We start from the raw sequence: 23,670 nt of genomic DNA, 5'->3' as shown, positions 1-23,670 counted from the left end.
TAGGGCCCAGATCCCGTCCCGTTATCTTCCCTGCTACGCTCCAATGCTGCAAGAAGAAATCAACCAGCGCTCGCGTCTTTTGTATTGCAGGGTTGGTCACCCGACCAATGAGTGTGAGTTTGTTGCGTTCCACAAGCTCTGTAATATCAGATTCCGGAACTCTAACCAGAGGCTTCCGTTGAAAGGTATTGTCGGACCTAGCTTTTCCTTTTTCCTCTCTTGAGTAGCGAAGAGACATGTTGTTGCTGTCGTTGAGTTAAGAAACTCAGGGAAGCGGCTCAAGGTATCTGACTACAAACTGTAGTAAAAGCGGCGAACTCTGTGGAGGAAAATGTTGTAGAGTTTGAGGCAGTGTTGCAGTCGAGTTCGGAGACTACAAATCGTAGTAAATCACCCGGGAGGACTATAACGTTAGGATTGATGTTGCAGGAGTGGGAGGAAGCTTAGGTTAGCAGTGACAAAACCCTAATTCCCTCAGCCCAAACTTCAGTGCAAGCAATCATGGTTAGTGCCATAGTCTTCAGCGAGCTCCGGTGGTGAGGATGGGCGGCTCCGGCGGTCCTTCCGACACGGTCGGGGGAAGAACCCGGTGAGTAAAAACCAGATAGATCTATTATCCAGCAGTTACTACCTTAAGTGGGAGAAGATTCGAAAAAAGCTGGTGGAATGTAGCCAAAGAGAGAAAGTCAGCTCTGGGACCTCCTCACGCACCGACGGTTAAAGACTAATCTCGAATGGCCGTTCTTCGTTCTCCATTGCCGCCTTCTTATGCTCAAAGGGTTGGAAGAACATATTTCATTTTTTGAATTTTAGTTCTCTTGGGCACCTGAGATGACAATTTCATGTCTTATAATAAACTTGACGCCGTGAGTGTAACTCCGATGAAACAAGTTTTTTGGTGATGATAATAAAAGGATGACTAATGTTTAATATTTTTAATTAAATACTACACGGATTAGATCATTAAGCAGCAACCTCAAATAAAATTTGAAGCATAAGATCTACATCTTTGACCTTAAAGATATACTAGATCTTGATCCGTGCAACCGCACGGATGTTTATTTAGGGATTTATGTATATCATATATTTTGTTATTGTATCGTATTATATATTATTTATTAGATGTGTGTTGTATCAGTTATGTAAATATACAAAAAGATTGGATTTACATATATATTAATATACTATGCTGGATCAAAATTATATTGACATTTTTCATATTTAATCGTATGATTGAAATGTATTATTAGTATATTATAAGCTTGGATCAAACTAAAAATAAGTTAAAAATATTCTAAAAACCCAATTGGACGGGATATAATTTGACCGGTCTATTTTAACAAAATCATGGCAATAAAAGTAATTTTATTTTCAAAACATGAAGCTGATATCGCTGGAATATTCTTGTTATAAAAAAATTGATGATAATATTCCAAAAAAAATATAATTAGGAAGTTTAAAACACAAGTGAATCAGCCTAATATATATGCAAAATACTTTCTTCGAAAGTTATAGTAGTAATAATTAATTTGTTTGTATATGGTATACATATTATAACACCAAAAACGTGGAAGCTAACTTTTAAAAACAAATTACATAGTTTATGTTGTTTCAATAGTTTGTTAATATTTGTTTCAATAGTTTTTTGAATATAGATGTATTTTTAAGTTGATTTAATTATATTTGACTAAAATTTATTTAAGAAAAACACATTAATTTAATTAGAAAAGACAAGCATTAAAATATAACATTCAATTTATTTACATTTAACTCAAATTTATTTAAGGAAAAGACATTAATTTAACTGAAATTACAAGCATTAAAATAGGAAACTCAATTTAATTTTCAGTGGCATAGAAGTGTAATTAAATTTGAAAACTAAGGGTATTTCTATATATGTACTTCTGTTTTAATAAGATATAGATTGAATGTAGAGACCAACAGATGTATGAGTTCTTTGATACAAAATAATATTTATATATCTAAAGTGAACTCTTGTAAAGTATACTAGATCTTGACCCGCGCTTTAGAAGCGCGGAATATTTTACGATGAAAAATTTCACTAATAACTTAATAAATATTTTGGTATTTTTAAAAGAGTGTATATTTAAAATATTTTTGCATTTAAAGCAGTTTTTTTAAATTCAACCCGATTGTGATTATACGGTTAATCCGGAGATCTGACAATTCAATTTTGGTTTTTAAATTATCCATATTAAAAAAAATTACTAAAACCCGAGACTAACCGATTGAACTGATGGATGACCGATATGTAATCTAATTTGATTTAAATTGTAATTGTTTCATAATTTGTAATCTTATAATCCAAATTTTAAAGTTCATTATTTTGCAGTATAAAATAACTAAGATAAATTATTGTATTGTTTGGAAACATTGATAGTAGTATAAAAAGTATATTGTTTGGAAACATTGATAGTAGTATAAAGAAATAAGTATATTGTTTGGAAACATGGATAGTAGTATAAAAAAAATAACAATAGTGATTTAATGTAGGTTTAACTATAAAGTATAAAAGTGTATTTAATTTAAAAACTTACAAAATAAATGTTAGGTCTAATAGAATGTTTCTGTTTTAATAAGATAGATGCTAAAAGTAGTCAAAAGAAGCAAAAGGTACTTTCCATATAATAAAATCAAAACCGTTGCGTGAGCCATGGCCTTAAAGCAAATTGTCGAGTTGGGTCTGCAGATCTTGAATGGATATCATATTGATGTTGGCTTGTTCTTCTGCTGAGTACTCGGCTTTCAGTAAAGACTCCACTTGTGTATGAGCTTCCACAATATTTGTCCTTTAATTATATGGAAAGATAATTTCTTAGTAATTAAACTTGGAACAAGCACATATGAAACAAGCCAAAGATAAGTTTAGATGGACGGGATTACTTGATCGGCTTGAAGAGTATGGTCCTTGTTGATGGATTTTGCAGGTAGAGTTTCATTTTTGCTAAAATTGGAAGCAACTCTTGTTGTATTGCAGCATATACCTGATAAAAGGAAAAAAGGTTATAAAATCATCATTTCCCTAAAATTAATTCAACTACAGAACCACAAATGCATGGTTAAGGGATCATTAGCATCTGTAATTTGTTAGAACTAGAAGTACTGATGAACAGATATTTTAATATCCCTGGCTCAGTAAAGGAAGTTGCGTCCTGGAGAGATTAATAAGGAACAAGATATAGCCTGACATACCTTCTGAACAAGTTCAGCCACCTTATCTGGAGTAGCGAAAGCTTGTTCCTTTAGCGGCTTAGCCATGACAGAGTCAACTTTTTGACTCTGAGTTCCAGTGGATAGAGAAACTTTTATGGCTGTCACCTGCATGCGCGCAATGTATAAACACAGCAAAACTATTACGCTATATTCCATTACGAGATAATAGAGCCCCTCCTCTCATGATAAGTGCATTGCGTTACATAGACAAAGAAGATTTTAAAGTTTCTTGAATATGAAACGGTGCAAGGCTTCTTAAACTTTATATAGGACTTCTAAAATCTTTAGAAATTTTGAAAACAAAGTTCCCCAGAAGACAGAGGAAAAGAGAAACTCACCTTGGTTACGAATGAAAGCATAGCATCCACAACTAGCTTAGTGACTGACATGATGAACTCCTCACAAGTTGTCTTAAGACATTTTTCTAGTTCCTGCAAAATTAAAGGGCCATATGCATCATTCCCATTCATATAAAGGAATGCAAGGATCTAGCATTGAAGAGCCATCCACGTAAGCAAGAAGTAAATCTGCAATTGATGGTGGGTGAAAGAGAGAATTACAAACCTTCTTGGCATCTATTTGGCTCTCCAAAACTCGAGGTGAAAGGGTCCTTGCTAGGGAAGTTGACCTAGACCAGTCAAAAAGTGAAGCTTGACCTCTAAGTATTCTCCTCAAGTGTTCCTAACCACATTTTATGAATAATATTAATTACTGGCAGAAGTTAACAAAGTCATCAGCAAAGTCAGAAACTGAAGAAGGAAAAAGATATGAAATCTGCACCAAAGATAAGCACTCTCAAAGGCATAAAATAAAGTTCAGATCTATCATACAAAGTAGACCTGATTGTCCCAACAAACTAACCAGTAAATGGGAGAAATCAAGCTCTTTGTGGGTGACTGAAAATTCTATGTCAAAAGGCGCAATCTGGAAAAAAATACAAGTATTCGTTAAAATATAACCATTGACTATATGGCAAAAGAAGCAAAGTAAAGATAGATCAGCCATAACCTGTTCCCTCAAGATAAGGAGATGCTTGATAAGGAACAGCTGACCATCCATTGTAGTTGACCGCTTAATGACAAGCTTGCTGGCTTTCTGTAGCACATTTGACAAAATAATGTGGACTTCGTAACTAAACAAACAAAAATAACTAAAGTATTACAAGAAAATGGCACATCTTAGATTAACAGATAATGTCAATGAAAATAACGACAGCTGAAAAGGGATCAAACGTCAAGGTTATGAAAATCTGGTTTTCTAGCTTGCTTACTTGAATTGACAGAGAGCAAACTTCTACAGCTTCCTGTGGAAAGAGATGGTCAGTTAGACAACTTTGCATGTCTTCTATGACAGAATGAGAAGCAAAAAAAGCTACTGATCGGCAGTCTTACCTGTGCTAACCCAGTGAAGACTGTAGGCTCCAAGCAACGATATAGTTTAGATAGACAAGAGAGAGTCTTCTCCAGAGGTGGATACCAAGTCTTAAACACATCAGCGTTTTCATCATCCTGCACCGTAGAATATAAGTTTATACTACTAAAGATTACCAAACCATGGAAATAATCCGAAATTGATATTTTACCCCGAGATTGGTATCAGATGTTGTATTAGGAGATCCCTCCAGCTTTGCAGGGTAATCCAGATCTTCATAAGAGGGAATATAATTTGCAATCTGCATAAGTAAGAAGAGGATTCAAACAGAGCAACTGAAGGAAAGCAAACTAAACAGTAATAACACCGCCAAAACTAGCAAATTTCTCCACTTAAAAGTCGTTCAACATCAGATTTATAACACAATTTCATCTTATCAGTAGTAGGTGAGCCGCCTTACTGGGGACAACACATAAATTTCACTATTTCTACATAGATGAAGATGAGAGCCATGCTTGTGGAAGTAAAGGCAAGGGAGAGAGACAGTAAACAAGTTGTAGGAAAACGATTCAAATATATTGCTTGTAAGGTAACACGGCACCTCATCCCGAATATACGTTCTGGCACGAAAAGTCAATCTCTCGTTAACATCGGCTAAAATTCTTTGTAGTGTGGGCTGCAGTCCAGCCAGGGGTTCACTCTGTCTAGCGGACTGCTCTCCCAAGACTTCAACTTTAAGGATGTGAACAAGCTCACAGAGAAGGTCAATATTTGCCTCGTGAATCAGTTTTGGGCGTAGAATGTCATATAAGTACGTAGACCTGTTCAGGAATCAAGCAATAATGATAAATTGTAAGCACCGCATAAGATTTAAGAAACGAAAACAATCTGGAACACCTATGCAGTTCTTGCTCATATTTTCTATATCTTAGACTTTCAAGAAGTAATATTCAGACTCAATGAAAGTTGACTACAGTGTAGTGGATCTACCGACTACAATAACTACAGTTGGAAGCATGGCATAAGATATAACAGACGAAATCATTCTGGTTCAAACTAATTCAATATGCATCAGCTGTTTATATCTCAGCATAAAAGGCGCCAAAAAATCACTTTTTAGGATTAAATTGCACAGAAACAGAGGTAGTGAGCATGGCCACGGCACGTAAAAGCTTACAAAGGATCCACTAGAGGTGCCAGACTCGAAACTTCTTCCGATGATGCTGGAAAGAAATGAGTAAACAGTTGATACTCCATTTGACAAACCTGAAATTCATAATGGAAGCAAGTCCATTAACAATCTCTAAAATTTTCAGTTTCTAAAGCTGATAATCCAGGCATTGGCTCTGTAGAAGACCCTCGTCTGACCTTTGAAATCACACAGATTAACCGCCATATTTACTTTCTATCCCTAGCAACGTCCTTTTCTAAACTGATATAACTCCTAGTATCCCTCGTGAACTAAAGAGGATTCGTCCCTACATTTTCAGTCACATACCTGCATCAGATATGCACAACCAGATCTTGTCAAAGATGGCAGTGCCTCTTTCTTGGAAAAATCAGATACTCGTTGGTGAACTATGCCTTTGACCTGATAATGTGAAATGAAAAATTAACAGGCGATTGTAGTTAACAAATATATCATGATGTAGATCTAGAAAATGAACTCACAAGAGAAAGCCGTTGTTCACAGTATAGTCTGTGGCATTCTGCAAGGATTTGAACATATTCCTTTCTTGCTGACCTACTCTCAATTTCCTCCAATACAGGTTTAAGCTGGAGAAAGAAAAAAAATCGATGTTCAATGTCATAAGAAAGAAAATATAAACACTAAAACTCACAAAACAGAAACTGAATAATGCTACAAAAGCAAGTTTCCATTTCTTTTATATAATATCGTAACTCTAGAAGTTATGCAGTAAAGTGGAAAAAAACAAATCAAAAGGTATTACCTCACTTGCAGCAGCCTTAAAGCGAACATATATTACAGATGCCTCGACACCCTCTGAGACAGATGCTTTGTTTCCATCTGTCCCGCGAAATGCTGCCTGAACCTGACAACAAATTTAACATGTCTCAAAAAACTAGGCATTACACAATTCATTCTACTTGCCTAGATTACAGGCATATAGGACTTCAATAAAATGTACATACACAGTCACCAGAACAAAATACATGATTTGTGTAAGCTGTGCAAGACTATATGCATGTTACAAGGAATAGTTACCTGGGAAGCAGCCGTTTTGAGCACTGCAAGGATGTAAGTTCGAATCATGCCCAAGGCGCGTGACTGTATAATTATAAATGTTAGTCTCCTCTCATAACAGATGTTACAAGATAATTAGCTCCCCTATAAATTCTAGAAACAGTGTGTACATGCGCAAGAACTGTAAGCCCAAGCGTCTCTCAGTGAGAGAGAAACATGGAGGAGAGACAGAGAGAGTGAGGGCTCTTTCGGAGTACCTGGAGCTGACGAAATTTGAGCAAATAAACACTTGACTCGGCATATTGGGGATTACTTTCGATGTATCTACAGAACCAAGGTAAGAGAAGCCTATTACAATATTTTCACGGAAGCAGGACGAACTTTTAGTGCGGCATTCTTTTAGAAAATCGCCACGTAGTCATATTATTGTATGCAACATAATTTACTCACGATATGCACTCATCGAGCCGTTTCAGTAGTGGGAGAAAATTAGAGTTTGATACATTCATATTTGGAGAGTAAAAGTTGGAGGATATCTGCAACATAAAAGAAAAAGGAAAACAAAAGTTAGAGCAAATGAACAACGTATTAAGTATTTCTCCTAAATTTACAACCAGTATTCAGTGAGAAACATACACTATGAACTTAAGTTCCATGCATAGGCCAAGTTTTAAGTATATTACGTTAATGATAAAACCACTGTACAATCTCAGGCAGCTACACGCTTATATACACACATGCAAAAACTATGTTGGCAGGCCAGTATTTAAAATCTTACATTCTCCAATTCATCAAAATAGTTGAGCTTACTCCTTAGTGCTTCTGCAAAGTCCATCAATTTCTGCTTCTCCATTAACTAGAAAAAGGTGGAAGAAAGAGCTCAGATAAGCAACCGATAACAATCACACATCTCAACAAACTCCTTGATCCGCCATGATGAATTAAGCATAACTTGTGTGTTATTTCGATATTTTTAGCAGGTTAACAAATAACATGCAGTCATAAAAGAACAGTGAAGACAATACCAGTCGGTCGCATGCATCATGAAGAGTTTTAGTCTTTGTTGTTACTGCTTGATGCTGAAGCTGCAGTTCATTAAATAGGTCGAGCGTTTCATCAACCTGCGCAGGAGAAATCCTAAGGTCAGCTGCCTTATTTTTTCTTAGCCAGGTAAGGCCAAAGTACTGTAGAAACCTGCCTGGTGAAGTATATCATCACACGTCTGGATGCGGTCAGTTAAAGTATCGACATAGTGCCGATACTTCTCCTCTGTCTTATGTCACAAAACGAACAAATCAATTAGACACACACCAATTAATGTTTCCCCACTTTTAACCTCGCTATCACTAACCTCAGACTTCATCGCTGATTCAAGATCAGTAAACCACTTGTAGAACTGTAAATAAGAAAACAACATACATCCGAAATGAAGAACCATTAGTACTGAAAACTACTGATGCCACGAATACAAACGCAACTTCTTTTATCATCAAATCAGCTAAAGCATGGTAGTTTTCTACCTGATTTGTATTAACCAAAACAGCTTCAATTGCTCCAGAATCTCCCAAGTGTGTGTCCTCTACCGAGACAGATAAGCCATTCTCAGGTCGATGAACATTCTCATGTACCTAAAACCAAAAAAAAAATTAGCTCTGACATGCTCATGCACCACAAACCAAAACAGATAACCTCAACACTCACTAGATTAGCAGGAAACGGCCGCTCGGCGACTGCGTGTGATAGAGAAACGATCGCTGCTTGTTGCTCCTCTGTCAAAGGAGCGCTCTGGAATCGAAAAGGTAAACCACATTACAATAAATTCACTGCGAGGAAAGCTTTTGAATCTCTAAATATTCTCAATGAAACAAAGTAATCGTTTCAGATCCAGAGTCGTCAATGGATGGATCTAACAGCGCGGGAATGATCTCGCGGTTACCTGTTCCCAAGTGGAAGCGAAATTGTAGCCTTTGGAGATGGCTCCAGATCTGGGGACGGTTGATGACGATGCCGCCATATCTATGGCGATTCAGGAAGGACGATCGATAGGTTCCTTCGTGTCGTTTTACTCTTTAGCTTGAGAATGTGTTCACTTGCTGTGCTGATTTGCGATCTAGACGGAGTTACGGTTACGCAAACCAAACCGCTAGAACCGCGTTGGCGTTCGCAAAAGAAAACGCGGTTAAGGAAGGTTAGGAAGGGAACGACCGTTTGGTACGAGATCTGCCGGCGAGATAGAGGAGTGATGGCACACGTGTGCCGTCTTCCGCAATATTTATCAGATATTGCAAATTAATCCTAAATTTCTATAAAGTTTTACATTTTCCCCAAGGATTCTAAATTGAAACTTTCACTTATGTATATCGTCTTCTCCTTAATCATATACGACTTATACGTGATGACAGTCCAAGGAAGATATGTACGAGTGATTATGAAACCAAACTTAAGAAAATTTAACTTAGCTGACATTAGAGAGTCTGGTTAAGGGGTAACAAAACAAAAGAAAAGACTATAGAGGGTGTAGTTATAAGTCGTGTCGAATGTCAATATGTTTGCTTTTTTATCTTCGACTACATCCCATTATATTTACTTTTTATTATTTTTTTGACCAAGGTTTAATTGATCCCTTGAAATATATTTATTGGTGGCTGATAGCTACGCCAACTTAATCATATTTACACTCCAACATCCATTTTGGCTTTCCGTTATTATTATACTTCACCACTGAAAAACTCAAGATTTTGTCTACTATTATATAACATTGTGTTTACAAAGAAAATACAAAGATACGTGCAAACATTTGTTTTATTTCTTAATGACTAACATCTAGCCGCGGTTAGTACATCCATGCATATTATTAACAAATATATTATTTAGCTAGATTTCATTTAGTCTTGTAAATTATTATTTCTGATAGTAACTATATATACAGTGAAAAAATGTTTGATATAATTTAAGTCATGGGCTGGTTAAACATATAATATATTCACATAAATTACGTGATAGTTTACAAAGAACTATATGTGAATGTATATATATAGGAGTTCTACTTGTACATGGTCATGACCGTAAGCGATATGTTTGAATAACGAATAGTCCGCTGATGTAATTGCATCTTTCTCTTCGCTATCTTTAGTTAACCACAAAACCATCTTTTAGTTTTTCTTCCAAACTAATTAAGAACGCCGTTATGTCAAAAAAAAAATTAAGAACGCCGCCATTAATTTACATGATTGGTTTTTTTTGGTAAGAGAATTATATGATTAGACATTTATGCATATCATACAAATCCGATTGAGAGCGTGTGGTGTGGACGCATTAACCAACATTTGGTACATTTTTACATGTGTCTCAGATTAGAGCTCACTATTTAGTGGTTTATACGCCAAACATACATGTAATTGATCTAAAGTCTCGTACGTATACGTACGGACTATATAGTTTATAAGCTAGAAATTTAGGACTTACATGTGTACATATACAGATATACTGGAAATGAACTAACCCTAAGAAGCAGATTACTTTCCAACAGACAAAAAGTCGAAGAAAGGAACACGATTTTCGTTTTTATTGTCCGAGTCATTGGGGTTGCTTTTGTCTGAATCTTGATCAATAACCTCGCTCCTGTTTGAATCTGTATCTACTTGTAAAAAATTGTAGAACTCTACAGGCTTTTTACTCTGATTTGCTGTTCAAAAAAAAAACCAGAACTATAAGTTATGTAGGTTGTAACCATAAAAGTATAAAGACACAGAGATAATTTAGCTCAGTGAAGAAAAATGATATATACTGTATGTAAGAAAAAATAAAATTCTTAAGATAAATGACTTTTTATAACAAAATTGGATCATGCTACGCTTTCTCCATTGCAAAAGTTTGGAACATGCATATGATTATTTAGTCACCAATACTTGCAACAAAATCATACGAAGATGTAAAAATACTTTTAGAAAATCATTTTGAGGTTACCTTTGGTATTTAAAGTAACCTTTCCGGTGAAAAACTCCTTGAGGAATTGAAGATGATTGATATGCGAGAATTGGTAAGGGTAATTAACAACGTCTCCGAGTATTCTCTTCCGATCACCAGAACCCATCATGATTTGTTCATTCGCCATCAAAGAAGAAGACGAAGTCATGGAGGGAAGAAGAGTTCGAGGCTTGGAGGTTTGACGTGTGCGTCGAGCCATGATGACGTGCCAATGGTTCTTGACAGCGTTGTCGGTTCTTCCCGGGAAAAGCCTAGCTATGATAGACCACCTGTTCCCGTGGATCCGGTGAGCCGATAAAAGTCTTTCTTCTTCTTCTTCCGTGAAAGGGTTTCGGTTTATTCTCGGATCTAATTGATTAAACCATCTCAATCTACAGCTTTTACCTGCACATATATATAACCATATATAGTTAATTATTACAATATATATCAAATCCTATTTTGTAATAGTTTTAGGACCAACCCTAGTAGATAATTACCAGATCGACCAGGGAGCTTGAGGGCTATGGCGTTCCAATTATGAGGACCATATTGTTCGACCAGATCCTTGAGCTTCTCGTCTTCTGATGGTCTCCAATGGCCTCGACTACACATGATCTTTTTCTTTCTTTACACCGATCTATTAACTACCTAACACCTTTTTAAGTGTACCGATTGAAGCCAATACAAGAACAAAGAAGTATATTAAGACGAGAAAACACAGAGATGTTAACTATATCAACAACATATATACATATGTCTGAAATATCGGAATTTAAAACCCTAAGTTTTTTTTTCTTAGGGAAAGGTTGGGGAAGATGGGTATGTGGGAACAAGAAGAAAGGTGAAGAGCAACCGCACGTATACATGTATATATAGTCTATTATATAACTTTTATATATACATAAATATGAAAAAGAAATAAAATAAATAATTCGTTAGAGAGTCGGGAGGGTTTGGACAGACCTCTCCACCGGCGACTGATGCCAACGTCTTCCCTAACCAACACAACACCCATTTTAAGTAATCTTGTATCTACCTTTTTTTCTTTTCTCTATTTTCTCATGTATAACTTAGATCCTAATTAGTTAATAATATATACTATATATACATATATATATATATATGTATATATATGTATTATAATTTTAATTTTAGATATAAGGGTAGAGATTGCTTGGTGTGGACTGAATTTCGTTAACCTCTCAACGTCTCTTCGTATAGTATTATTAATAACTTAAGGTTTTTCTGTAAGTTCTAACCTACACCCGCTACTTCAAGCCACCAATACTCATCTACGTTTCTGTATTCTTGGGCAAGCTATGTACTTACATATAATAAACATCGATATCCTAAAGCAGAGATATTAACATTCCAAACTGATAATTTTGGGAGTTATTGTTATTCCATTTTTTTTAAAGTAATACATGTAAGTTCAAATTTGATTATAAGCTACAAAATTTTGATAAATTTAGTTAAATGATTAAATAGTTTGCGATATTTTTAAATTTTACTTTTAAGTTGTTCATGTTGAATACTTCTCCATGTGCTTAAGTTGTGTGTGTTTATACCTATAAGATCTATGTTTTTCTTAAGTTTTTTTCCCCTAGGTTATGTGTATTCTTATATGAAATTCTTGAAAGATTACACTAGATGGAGCATGAAATCTTTGTTATTACATGATATGTGAATTCCAACCACCTGCATATTGCCTTTGTTAGTTAATGGGTGATGCTGCTGATTAAATGCTTAGAATATTAGTTATGTATGTATAATAAACTATTGAAACTAAATCTGAAAAGATAAACAAGAAGAGAAGAAAAGAATTTGGTAACAATGTTGTGGACTTCTGGTTAAATTGCAGGTCACATATATTCTTGATGGATAGGTTCTGATAACCTTTCAGACCTAATCAACGTTTTTTTCTCTTAGCTTAATTCTAATTTCGAACTATAGTTAAACCAACGTGGATATCATACAACTAACTAAGGTAAATTATTCTTATTTTTACCACCATTATTCTTTCTGTTTTATAATAATTTTTATTCTAAGTTTTTTTTTACACAAAAAATATCACTTTTACAATTCCAATTCTAATGCAAATTATATTTACTTTTCAGTTGAAAATTAAACTGCATTGATTTTACAAATAATTTTATTTATCTAAAATACTACTATTGATTAGAGATGTGTAATTAATAACAAATTACATATATTTTCGTCATTTTTTAATCAGTATAAAAAATGTCAAAATCATATTTATTCAGAAAATGGAGAAGTAAAAAACACGGCTATACGAGGGGTAATCGGATAATTGGTGCATTTTAGTATTTTATGTCCCCTTGTAAAATTTAAGTGGAATGAAATGTATATTTTCAACAATGAGAGAAGTTTATTACAGAGATGATGTCATAAGTTAGTAGTTTATAATTATATGCAATAATATCGAGAGTCAATGACGTCTTATGCGGTCAAACAATATTTCATAAAAATGAATTAAGTGGTCAATTATTTGGTCTCCAAGCATCATTCCTTTCTTTCTTGTCCGAAACGGAACTCTATAGGTTTCGTACTTTCCGGACCAAAAACAGCATATCAGTTTACATTGAATGTTCCGTGGGGTTTAAATTCGAACATTTCTCCGTTTTGTTTTATATATTATTCTTTAAACAAAGCCGAAACAATTGCTGGTAAAGTTAAGTAGGAAAGGAAAAAAACAGAGAGTTAGTTGGGAAAGGATTCTATTGTTAGTTAGGAGAGAAGCCTTCTTCAGTTTCGGACCTATCATAACTAAACAAAACATGTTTTATTCAAGAAATACTCAATACGTTTAAACCGGATCCTGATTCCACTTAACCAGTAGTATACCAGATCGGTTTTCACTTTTAAACTGTACCAAATGTAGACAGAGACTCAAACCGACCGTTAACCAGAAACTGGTGAAGTCGAACATTGTTCTAGCATCATATTGTTATAAAGAATCTCTCACATCAAAAGATGCAAGAATAGTTATGAACCATGAAGAAAGCAGACCTCTCACGTTACATAATGTAATGCTATGAGAGCATTCCCAAAGAAACCAACATAACTATTAGACATCTGACCTTGACAAGCTCTCACTGCTTCTGAGAGAATGAATCTTGGTCCAGAACTGGAGAGAGTAATCAACCAAACTTCACAAAAGATCATCATCTGGAAGAGCTCCTCCCAGAACATTTTGCATCCCTGCCTCTGAGAATGGTTCCCCCATAAGTAAAATGAGATGAAACATATGGTCAGTGCCCATTACTTCCCTCTGAGTTTTGTACTTTTCCTCTTCTCACTAAGCGCAAACCTCCTAGCCATACTATGATTGTAAAACTTCTTCATATGCTCAGAAACCTTATGGATCACCTTAATATTCCCAACCTCCGACAAACGCATCAGAAAGGAATCAAACGCTCGGTACGGCAGTTTCAGCCCCTTGCTCACAACCTCCTCCAGAAGAAAACACGCCTCTTTATCCCTACCACACTCAAAAAGCCCATTAACCATAGCACAGTACGTCTCAACATCTTGACCACACCCCCTCTCATCCATCTCTCTCCACGTACTATACGCACCCTCCGGATCATCCATCTCGAAAAACATAGATATCAGCATGTTGTACGTCTGTACGCTGGGATCACAACTCATCCTCTTATAAAGCTTAACCGCTTCGTCGCGCTTTCGATTCTCACAAAGCACCCTGAGAAAGCAATTGTAAGTGACCACATCAGGCGGATACCCTCTACAACTCATCTCATCTAAAAACCTATACGCTTCCTCAACTTTCCCAGCCTCGCACATACCTTCAACCACTCCCTTGTACGTCGCCACATCGGGAAGACACCCCATGCTCACCATCCGCCCCACCAGCTCAAAACACTCTCCAACTCTATCACTCTTGGCCAACGCCACGATCATCAGCGCAAAAGTCCGCGCCGTCGGAGCTGACACAGCAGAGCCTTTCGTAACCATAAACTCAAACATCTCCGCCGCCTCATCCACCATCCCCACTTGACAGAACGAGTCGATCGCAGCGCAGTAAGTGAAGTTCTCAGGTTTATGTCCAGCTCCAATCATCTCCTCAAGCAGCCTCACAGCCTTCTTGGGATCCCTAACTCTACAACAACCGAAAAACAACACATTGTACGTATTCTCATCCGGTTTGACTTTAAACCTCATCCTCTTAACCAAACCTTCAGCTTCTTTAACAAGACCGCACTTGCAGAGCGCGTCGATGAGCATGTTCAGCGCGTTGATCTCGGGCTGGGTCTTGACTCTGATCCGTTTCCTTTTAGCGAACTTCTGGACGTGCGTCAGATACCTCTCGCAGTACTTTCTTAGAATCTCGACCATAACGTCTACAGGAACGGATCTCTTGTCGTTTCGCTTCATGTAGTCGAGCATGTCGATCAAGATCCTGAACTGTCTGTTCTTGTACTTGGTGCTCGATAAGATGTCGATCATCTCGTTGTAAGTAGACGGCTCGTGGGAGTAGTTATGGTGGTGATCTGCTGCCCATGTGAAGAATCTAAAGGCGATTTTTTCTTCGAATTGGAGTCTCTGGAGGATCTTGGACACTATTGGAGTCGTTAAAACGACGCCGGTTTGAGATAGGGCGTTTTCGAGGTCGTCGTAGGGGTTTGGGTTCGATGTTATGGCTTCGTGGAGGAGTCCGACGGCGTGATTGGATCCGTGTGTTCTCGCTTCGTGGAGGTTTTTTGTTGAGAGAGCCGTGGAGTAGGAGTGGGTGGAGATTCGGATCGATTTTGGAGGGAAGGTTAAGAGATGAGAGAGGAGTGTGGACCTTTCTGGTGGTGTTGATAGATGGAAGGAGGAGGTAGAGCGGAGGATGTAGGAGAACACCAGCCTTCGCATCGTCGGAGAAATGGATGAACGCTTGGGCGAGGGTTACAGTGAAAAGAGAGAGGAAGCAGAGGAAAGGGAACGGCGGCAATGGAGAAGAGAGGCTTTCGTAGTTTTTAGTGGGCTTTTTCTATTGGGCCTGTTACATTTCCCATGGGTATATACAAATGAAACGTAATTGGTGGTGGTAGTAGTAATAAATGAATAGATAAATAAAATAAACACAATAAATGACTCTAAAATAAATTAATAGATGAAAATAAATTAAATTTATTTTCCTTATTCTTCTACTGAATATGTTTGGGCTCCGATTGGTGTTTGGCTTTAGATTCAATTGTTTTACCCAATTAGTAAATTTTTTTAATATATGTTAATGTTTGATGGCCTCATGTTTGATTTTAAGTGGTTCACACAAAAATAATAGAAATAAATTGTCGACAAATAATTGATGAATAGTCTAGTTTTGGGTAGTTTTAGACTTTTAGTTGATTGGAACTTGGAAGCAATTATCAAGCCTTTTCTCGACATCTCAAAACAATGGTAATGCTTCATATTATTTTCTTTAGTGATAGCGGCATTGTCGGTGGTAAAGATCTCGTGTGTGATGATGATGATGATAACATAGGTACACATGCAAGACGAGCTTGTTGATCACTTCTTAGTTAGCGGCAAAGAGTTCAGTTTATAGGTTTTTTGTCTATTATAACCCAATCCCTTTATTTATAGATGTTTGTCCATCCTAATTTTAGTCGAATTGTGGAATGGTTTTAGGAATACATCGGTTTAGGTAGTTTATGTGGAACTAGTGATATTTGAATCTAGATACAGTTGGTCCGAATCGAACTTGTATATTGTATTCCCGTTTTTCCAGTTTGTTTATATAACAAAATATTATTTAGAAAAAAATCTTAGACGAATTATGCTTGATAAAACTAGACTAGATAAGCCAATTGTTCATCCAAAATTTTTTGGATTAAGAGACTTGTGAAAAATAAGACAGACCATCAGCAATACATCAATGAAAACGGCTTATCATCACTGTTATACGTATGGTGTGGCATATACAATGATATATAAATAGCGACATACATCAATGATAATTGAATAGCGACATATATCAATAGTATATATATAACAATTTATCATCCATAATTTATGTATAATAACTTATAATATCAATAATATATATAAAAAATAATGTGGTCAATGATATATGAATAATGACATACGAGTAATAACCTATTATTTGGAATACACAAATGATGATTTATCAACCCAAAATATTTTTTCCAACACTTATAGTTCATCAATACATTTTTAAGAAAAATATTCAATCATTTGTATCTAAAGTTTCCGAATACTTACAAAGAGCATCAACAAAAGGTTTTTAAAAATACATAATATATAGATTTAGAATAGTTCATGACTTTTGTTAAAGAGAAGAACCAATATTCGTGACCACTAGCTAGCAACAAGTGATGATTTTTCTAATGAGACCAATGGTCCCCTCAAATGGCCGTTGAGAATCTTAGCTAGTCTTTCCGACTCTCGTTTAGAATCAGTGCACCTATACTTAGCACATTTAGAATTACTATTCAGAAAACTGTTTACACAGTCTTTGTTTACTATTGCTATACGAAGATGCGAATGAATAATGGTTAAAAGAAAAGTGCACTTAGATTATGATTTGGTTATCCATTTTCGCAATATCATATGCAGATCTATTATTCGATATGGTGGCGAAGGAGAATCGTATATCTGCATATGTATATGATATTTTTCATCGCTCTCTTTGGTACTTTATTGGATGATTCGATCGGTTACAATTCAAAACTATTAATCTGTTTAGAGCAATAATTGATATCTAAGCAAACCGAACAAATAGGAAGAAACTGGAACAAAAAAATCAACTCCAAACAAACTTTTTTTTTCTGTAACAGACCAAAATTAAAACACCATTTGCATATAAACCTTTTATATGTATACTAGGATACGACCCATGCCTTGCACGGGATGAGATTATTTTTAAGATATTAAGATGTTAGGTATGTTTATTTTGGATCTTGGTTTAGTTTTGGATTGTTTTCGGGGTTTAAGATCCTGTGATATAAATACTTTCTAACTTTAGCTTTATTTTTCGTTTGTTCAGTTAAAATGGTTGAGATTTTTGGTTTTTTGGTAATAAAGCTAAAGACTATTTATGTTTGTTTGGTTTTATGTTATATGAATTTTAGACAATTATAATGTAAATCAATCGTTTCATATTATAAATTATGAAATTCATAATAAAATCAAATTTATATAACTGTTGAAGAAAACAAAAAAATGCTTTAAAAAATCATTTATTACAATTTGGTCAACGATAAAATGAAGATTTTTAAATAATTATATTCTATATTAAGTCTGATATAGAATTCTCACTTGCAGTGAATATTTAGTTATATAAGTGCTAACTTCAATGTGCATATACCGTTAATTAATATTGAAAGAAATGTTTGTTCATATAACAAATGAAAGTTTTAATTCTTAAAATAAAATTAATTAAATATAAAATATACTTAGTCATTACAAAATATTTTTTTTAAATGACAATTAAATTATATACATAAAAATTTGTAAAAAATATATTCATAAAAAATAACATTAATACATCTACACATTGAGCATGCTGAATTTAATTTTTACAATGTGTTAAACATAAGCCTAATTAATTTTTAACAATCAAACATTATGTTTCAACATATATTTTTCAATTGGTCATGCGTAAAACATCTTCACAACATACGAAATATAAAAAAAAACTCGAAACTTAGACATGTTTAATTAAAGTAGACGAAATTTATAAAATTTATTCAGATGAAGAGTAAAGATGCCTACATTGGAGTCGATAAGAACTATTTCAATGGTTAGACCACCACCAGTAGAATACTGCTTCCACAAACGTATGATCTTCACCATAATCTTCCACATTGACTTGAATTATTTCAAATCAGCCAGAGAAGTAATCAAATCCATTATGGGAGAACGAGATAAATTTTTATGGTTTCAGGTTTGGTGAATGAATAAAATAAATGGAGAACACGGTCTTATATATATTTACTATTCTTCTCGTTCAAGTCGCATTGTATATTCGAAAATCTAGAATTGAGTGGCATATACTTTTACATTGGCAATCACTCTTTCATAAATATGTTGCCATATCATAAAAATGACAAATTTATGCCATTTAGTATCATTAATTAACCTTGATAATCACTCAAGACAATTAAATATTATCCAAAGCTACACGCAGACGATTGGTTTAATTGGATTAAACGGTACAATTGTTTATGCTGGTTTAATATTATTAACCATAACAATATAATTTTGATCTAGGGCTATTGCTCCTTTTCATTCTCATCAAAACAAAAGCTTACGTGCATGAACAAACACTCACGTAAAGAACATAAATATATATAACATAAAAAAAAATTGGATAACGTTACTCTGGTAAGACACAAACACTGTCTTCTCTGTTGACTGTAGAGAAAAAAATAAACAGTTCTTAGATGTTATGAGACTGTCTTTAAAAGATAGATTATTGTTTTCTCGATTAGTATTATAAGAAATGTATACGCAATAACGTTAGTCTATCTTACATGCTTATGAGACTGCCAATGTGAGAGAGTAACATACAAAACATATACAATATATAATACCGTAACATCCTAAACATATACAATATAACTAATTTAGCACAATCTTATAACTAATTTATATTATATAGAGTTGATTATTAAGATATCAAAGAAGCCGTGTCATCTACTTTGTTCTCCTTCTTTCAATGCTATCTTTTGGTTGACCGTGAGCTCGCTCCAGATTGTAGTTGAAAACAGCATTCATGTTCTCGATGCACTTTGCATGTTGTTTCCATACCTCAGCTTCCATTGATATATGTTCGCTACACACCAAACTTGCCTAATTTACAGAACACGTTTTGAACTTTGCATGTTCTCGATGTACTTTGCATGTTGTTTCCATACCTCTGCAAGCGACACATTAGCACTTTAAAATTCAAATGAATGTGAGGCTGCCACATCAGATTATTAATGTGAATGCATTTAATGCAAAATGCATCTCTTTTAATATAAATGAGATATCCATGTGTTTCATTGTACTTTTTTGTTAGATAATTAAATATAGTGCTTTATTGTATAACGACTAGTGATCAAACCGAACCAAACCATTTATAATTTATGAATGATGGTAGATTGGTAGTTGACTAGTTTTGCAAATGCAAAATATATTCAAATCGAAATCCCGCAGTCAACTTATTAACATAGAAGTTGATTGGGGTGTAGAATTTAAATTGTTGATTTTTGGTGTAAATATTTTCAGCTACATTTTATTTTTAATACATTTTTGACCGTATATTTTTTTAAAGATGTAACACTTGGCTGATTGACATATATGACTTTAGACTAAATTTCAATAGTCTAGAACATCTAGAGTTACAACAAATCAATCCCATATTTTTATGAAGATCTTAAGAGGAACATCTAGAGTTACAACAAATCAATCCCATATTTTTATGAAGATCTTAAGAGTTAATCTAATATGCCACGGATGTAAAGTTCGTAATGACTGAAAAAGGACATTAACCCAAAATCTAAGAAAATAATATCATTTATATCATATGAATATATAGACACATGCAGTTGAATTTCTTACTAATAATTTTCTAAACCAAACCAGCCAAACTTTTTTTTTTTTATAACTCTGGTATCTGGGCAGTCACATTCCCAACTATTTCTAAAGGGGTTCCAGCGCCCCAACAGAAGGGATGTTAAATCCGTTGTGGCCAAGGCTCGAACCTGGGTGGCGGGCAGTACAGCTGCCAGCCAAACTTGGGGAATTACATCTCTGTTTACTTGTAAGTTGTAACGATAGAATAGCAAATTATAGCTTTTGGTTGTTGTTAGTTAGAGTATATGAAAAGAACAATACTTAGGTTCACCCTTGAGGTGAATTTATGAATTCACCTCTTTCCTTATTTTAATCATATTGCCATAAATATTAATGTCACATAAATAAATAAATTATAAATTACAAAAGAATAAACTTTAAATCATAAATTCTAAATTCGAACCCTAAACCCAAATCTTAGATCTTAAATTTTAAACCAAACTCTAAACCCTAAACCCAAACCTATACCCTAAACCCAAACTATATACCATAATTCTTAAATCTAAATTTAAATTCTAGATCCTAAACTCAAACCATAAACCCTAAATCCAAACTCTAAACCCTAAACTCAAACCCTAAACTCAATTTCTAAACCCTAAATCCTTAACCTTAAACCCAAACTGTAAACTATAAACCCAAAATTTTCAAATACCTTTGGGTTAATGATCATCAAATGTATTTTCAAATACATTTTAGGGTATAGAGTTCGGGTTTACGGTTTACATTTTGGGTTGAAGGTTTAGGATTTAGGGTTTAGAGTTTGGGTTTAGGGTTTAGAGTTTGGAGTTTGGGTTTAGAGTTTATGGTTTGAGTTTAAGGTCTAGGATTTAAATTTAGATTTAGGATATATAGTTTGGGTTTAGGGTATAGGTTTGAGTTTAGGGTTTAGGGTTTAAAATTTAAGATTTAAGATTTGGTTTTAGGGTTCGAATTTAGAGGTTATGATTTAAAGTTTATTTTATTTGTAATTTATAATTTATTTATTTATGTGACATTAATATTTATGGTAATATGATTGAAATAAAAAAAGAGGTGAATTCATAAATTCACCCCAGGGGTGAACCTAAGTATTGTTCATATGAAAATGCGTCTCGTTTCTATAAAAGGAAAGCAAATCGTAGACGAAACGAACATAAAAAGATAATTTTCAAAAAAAACGAAGATAAAAAGATAGCTTGAGCTGTAGGTAACATCGACTCTATATATAACTGGATGATTAAAGACACGCGTCGCCACCAACCGCACTGCTGCCCATCTAAATCTGTTCAGACAGTTGGGGGCGGTGACGGTGGAACAGTCGTGATCTCCTAACCGAAACCTGATTCATGAACCTTGACACGTGTCATACTTTCAATGGTTTTCTACAAATATCTTCTTGCGTCGTTGATACATAACCCCCGCCCCCAAAATATATCAACGTCAGGTTCATAACGTTTTCGCCACGTGGAATATATATGACATCACTGATATTTTCTAAACTTAATTATCAAAAGCAATCAATGTTTTTTGGTGTAAGAAAATATATCTCAGCTCCCCACCGGCTTTAAGGGAGATTTGAACAAGAATTGGACGTGGCATGCTTATGCATAGGCCGGTGCATTTTGTCTGTGACCCGTCAGTTATCTAAAGGAGTCAATGACATTTTAGAAAGTGACGGTATGCTTTTGATGTCATATAACACACTTGCATTCGGCTTAACCGAATGTCTTTACTATAAAACTATAAATAGTCCATTTTGATCCATTTCGTGACATGTAGGAAGAATATATTACAATTACACAATACATAACATTTGAATAAATAGTGCGTTACTGTCATGTAATACATATTTATTCGGTTTAAGCCGGCGAACGTACGTAAGTGCTTAGTATAAATAGTCCAACTTGATGCATTTCGTAACATGCAGTACCATACGTATACATGTTTAATAAAACTTAACGTACGAGGCATTTGACTATACCGATGATTTACTAAGAAAAGGTAAAGCTATTTTATTTTTCTGAGAGGATAGTGCCAATGAGTTTCCGATTTAATTATCACAGATTCATGGAAACCAACCATATACATGCGTATGCATATTGGAGGATAAGTAGTGGTAATGTTGGAAATCATCCTCCACACATTTATTTATAGTTAAAAAAAAAATTCTTATACATTTGAAACTGTGGCAAAGTTTGTCTTTTTTCTTCTTTTACATGCTCGTAAATTGAAAACATGACCAACTAATTAATCTTTATGTATTTAAGTTTTTGATACATTGATCTATGATAATTTAAATTAGTTAGATTGTGAATTTTTGTTGTGATACTGTTTAAATATAATACTTTAACTAGCTAAATTAGATTAATTTATCAGAAAATTGTAATTAATGTGAATACGTACCGTACGTGGACAATATAGGCAATGATAATGATCTGAAAAAGTCTCACAAAATGATTTCTTTTGCTAATCCATCGTGCAAGCTTTATAAATGAGGAAAACGTAACAAGAACCAACGCATTTTGCATAAGTAAATCATAGAAAGGAACAGAACACATCACTTTACACTTACCTAACACATCCTCAAAGCCTAAAGACATGTAATAGGAGAACTCTATGCATCGCATTTACTTAACAAACGTCTCATAAATAAAACTAACATTTAGATAGATTAAACACCACACGTTTCATTTTGTATACAGTACTTAAGAGCCGTCTCTTATCCGAAAAGTGTAAAAAAAAGTATCAAATCATGAATTAATAATTTCGGCTAAGAGACTGGGTTAATCAAGAATCCGAACTATAGACATCATTTTTAAAAGGACTGGAAGTGATTCTCTATTATCTTAGAGAGAAAATGCACATCACTAATAAGCTAGTACACAAAACAACGGTAAAGTTAAGAGCACCCATATATTCCCTTTTGGGCATGATTTCTCATTTTTTATTTTTAGTATTTTTGTATAGCTCGAAGCCTTGAACGTTTAAAAGTTGTCAAAAACACCTTTAATAATTTAAATGGTTCCAACTGTTTTCTTTATAGCGTGTACTCATTTACCAACAAACATTTTGTAGGAAAGCTAATACAGTTCAATTGGTTTTAGATTCAGATTTAAAAGCAGTATACAAAACTTTTTGAAAAAGGGTGGTCTAATAGATAAAGTTTAAAGACTTATACATCAAAACTTCTGAAGATTCTTAATAATAAGAATATATATTTACAAATTATAAGACTTAATTAGTACTCCTCCCTTCGTTTCGATTTAATTGTCGTTGTATGAAATTTTTTAGTTTCAAAA

The 23,670-nt window shown here is 34.4% G+C and overlaps 3 protein-coding genes across 3 annotated transcripts; all 3 read right to left on the bottom strand.

Moving 5' to 3' along the window:
* Positions 1-1,902: 1,902 nt before the first annotated feature.
* LOC108828687 (conserved oligomeric Golgi complex subunit 3) lies at positions 1,903-9,032 on the bottom strand. The gene is made up of 26 exons (XM_056994653.1): positions 8,748-9,032; positions 8,513-8,596; positions 8,332-8,439; positions 8,163-8,207; positions 8,010-8,084; positions 7,837-7,932; positions 7,590-7,667; positions 7,262-7,347; positions 7,069-7,135; positions 6,833-6,895; positions 6,558-6,659; positions 6,277-6,381; positions 6,104-6,196; positions 5,783-5,871; positions 5,207-5,426; positions 4,817-4,906; positions 4,626-4,742; positions 4,505-4,537; positions 4,243-4,329; positions 4,096-4,158; positions 3,799-3,915; positions 3,573-3,665; positions 3,214-3,339; positions 2,905-3,005; positions 2,602-2,810; positions 1,903-2,002 (listed from the first exon to the last, which is right to left on the bottom strand). Exons 1-25 carry the CDS (start codon positions 8,823-8,825, stop codon positions 2,681-2,683), a joined length of 2,346 nt encoding a protein of 781 aa, XP_056850633.1. The 5' UTR covers positions 8,826-9,032; the 3' UTR covers positions 1,903-2,002; positions 2,602-2,680.
* Positions 9,033-10,209: 1,177 nt separating this feature from the next.
* LOC108826058 (transcription factor MYB54) lies at positions 10,210-11,859 on the bottom strand. Its single transcript, XM_018599432.2, has 3 exons — positions 11,278-11,859; positions 10,778-11,182; positions 10,210-10,496 (listed from the first exon to the last, which is right to left on the bottom strand). Exons 1-3 carry the CDS (start codon positions 11,390-11,392, stop codon positions 10,327-10,329), a joined length of 690 nt encoding a protein of 229 aa, XP_018454934.1. The 5' UTR covers positions 11,393-11,859; the 3' UTR covers positions 10,210-10,326.
* A 1,705-nt stretch (positions 11,860-13,564) lies between these two features.
* Positions 13,565-15,767, bottom strand: LOC108823557 (pentatricopeptide repeat-containing protein At1g73400, mitochondrial). The gene has a single exon (XM_018596792.2). The coding sequence runs from the start codon at positions 15,677-15,679 to the stop codon at positions 14,063-14,065; it is 1,617 nt and encodes a 538-aa protein (XP_018452294.2). The 5' UTR covers positions 15,680-15,767; the 3' UTR covers positions 13,565-14,062.
* Positions 15,768-23,670: the final 7,903 nt, after the last annotated feature.

The sequence above is a fragment of the Raphanus sativus genome, chromosome 9 (genome assembly GCF_000801105.2).
Source record: "Raphanus sativus cultivar WK10039 chromosome 9, ASM80110v3, whole genome shotgun sequence".
In the NCBI taxonomy this organism is placed as follows: Eukaryota; Viridiplantae; Streptophyta; class Magnoliopsida; order Brassicales; family Brassicaceae; genus Raphanus; species Raphanus sativus.
The sequence above is the reverse complement of the archived record's forward strand: the minus strand, read 5'-3'. Positions and strand labels throughout refer to the sequence as shown.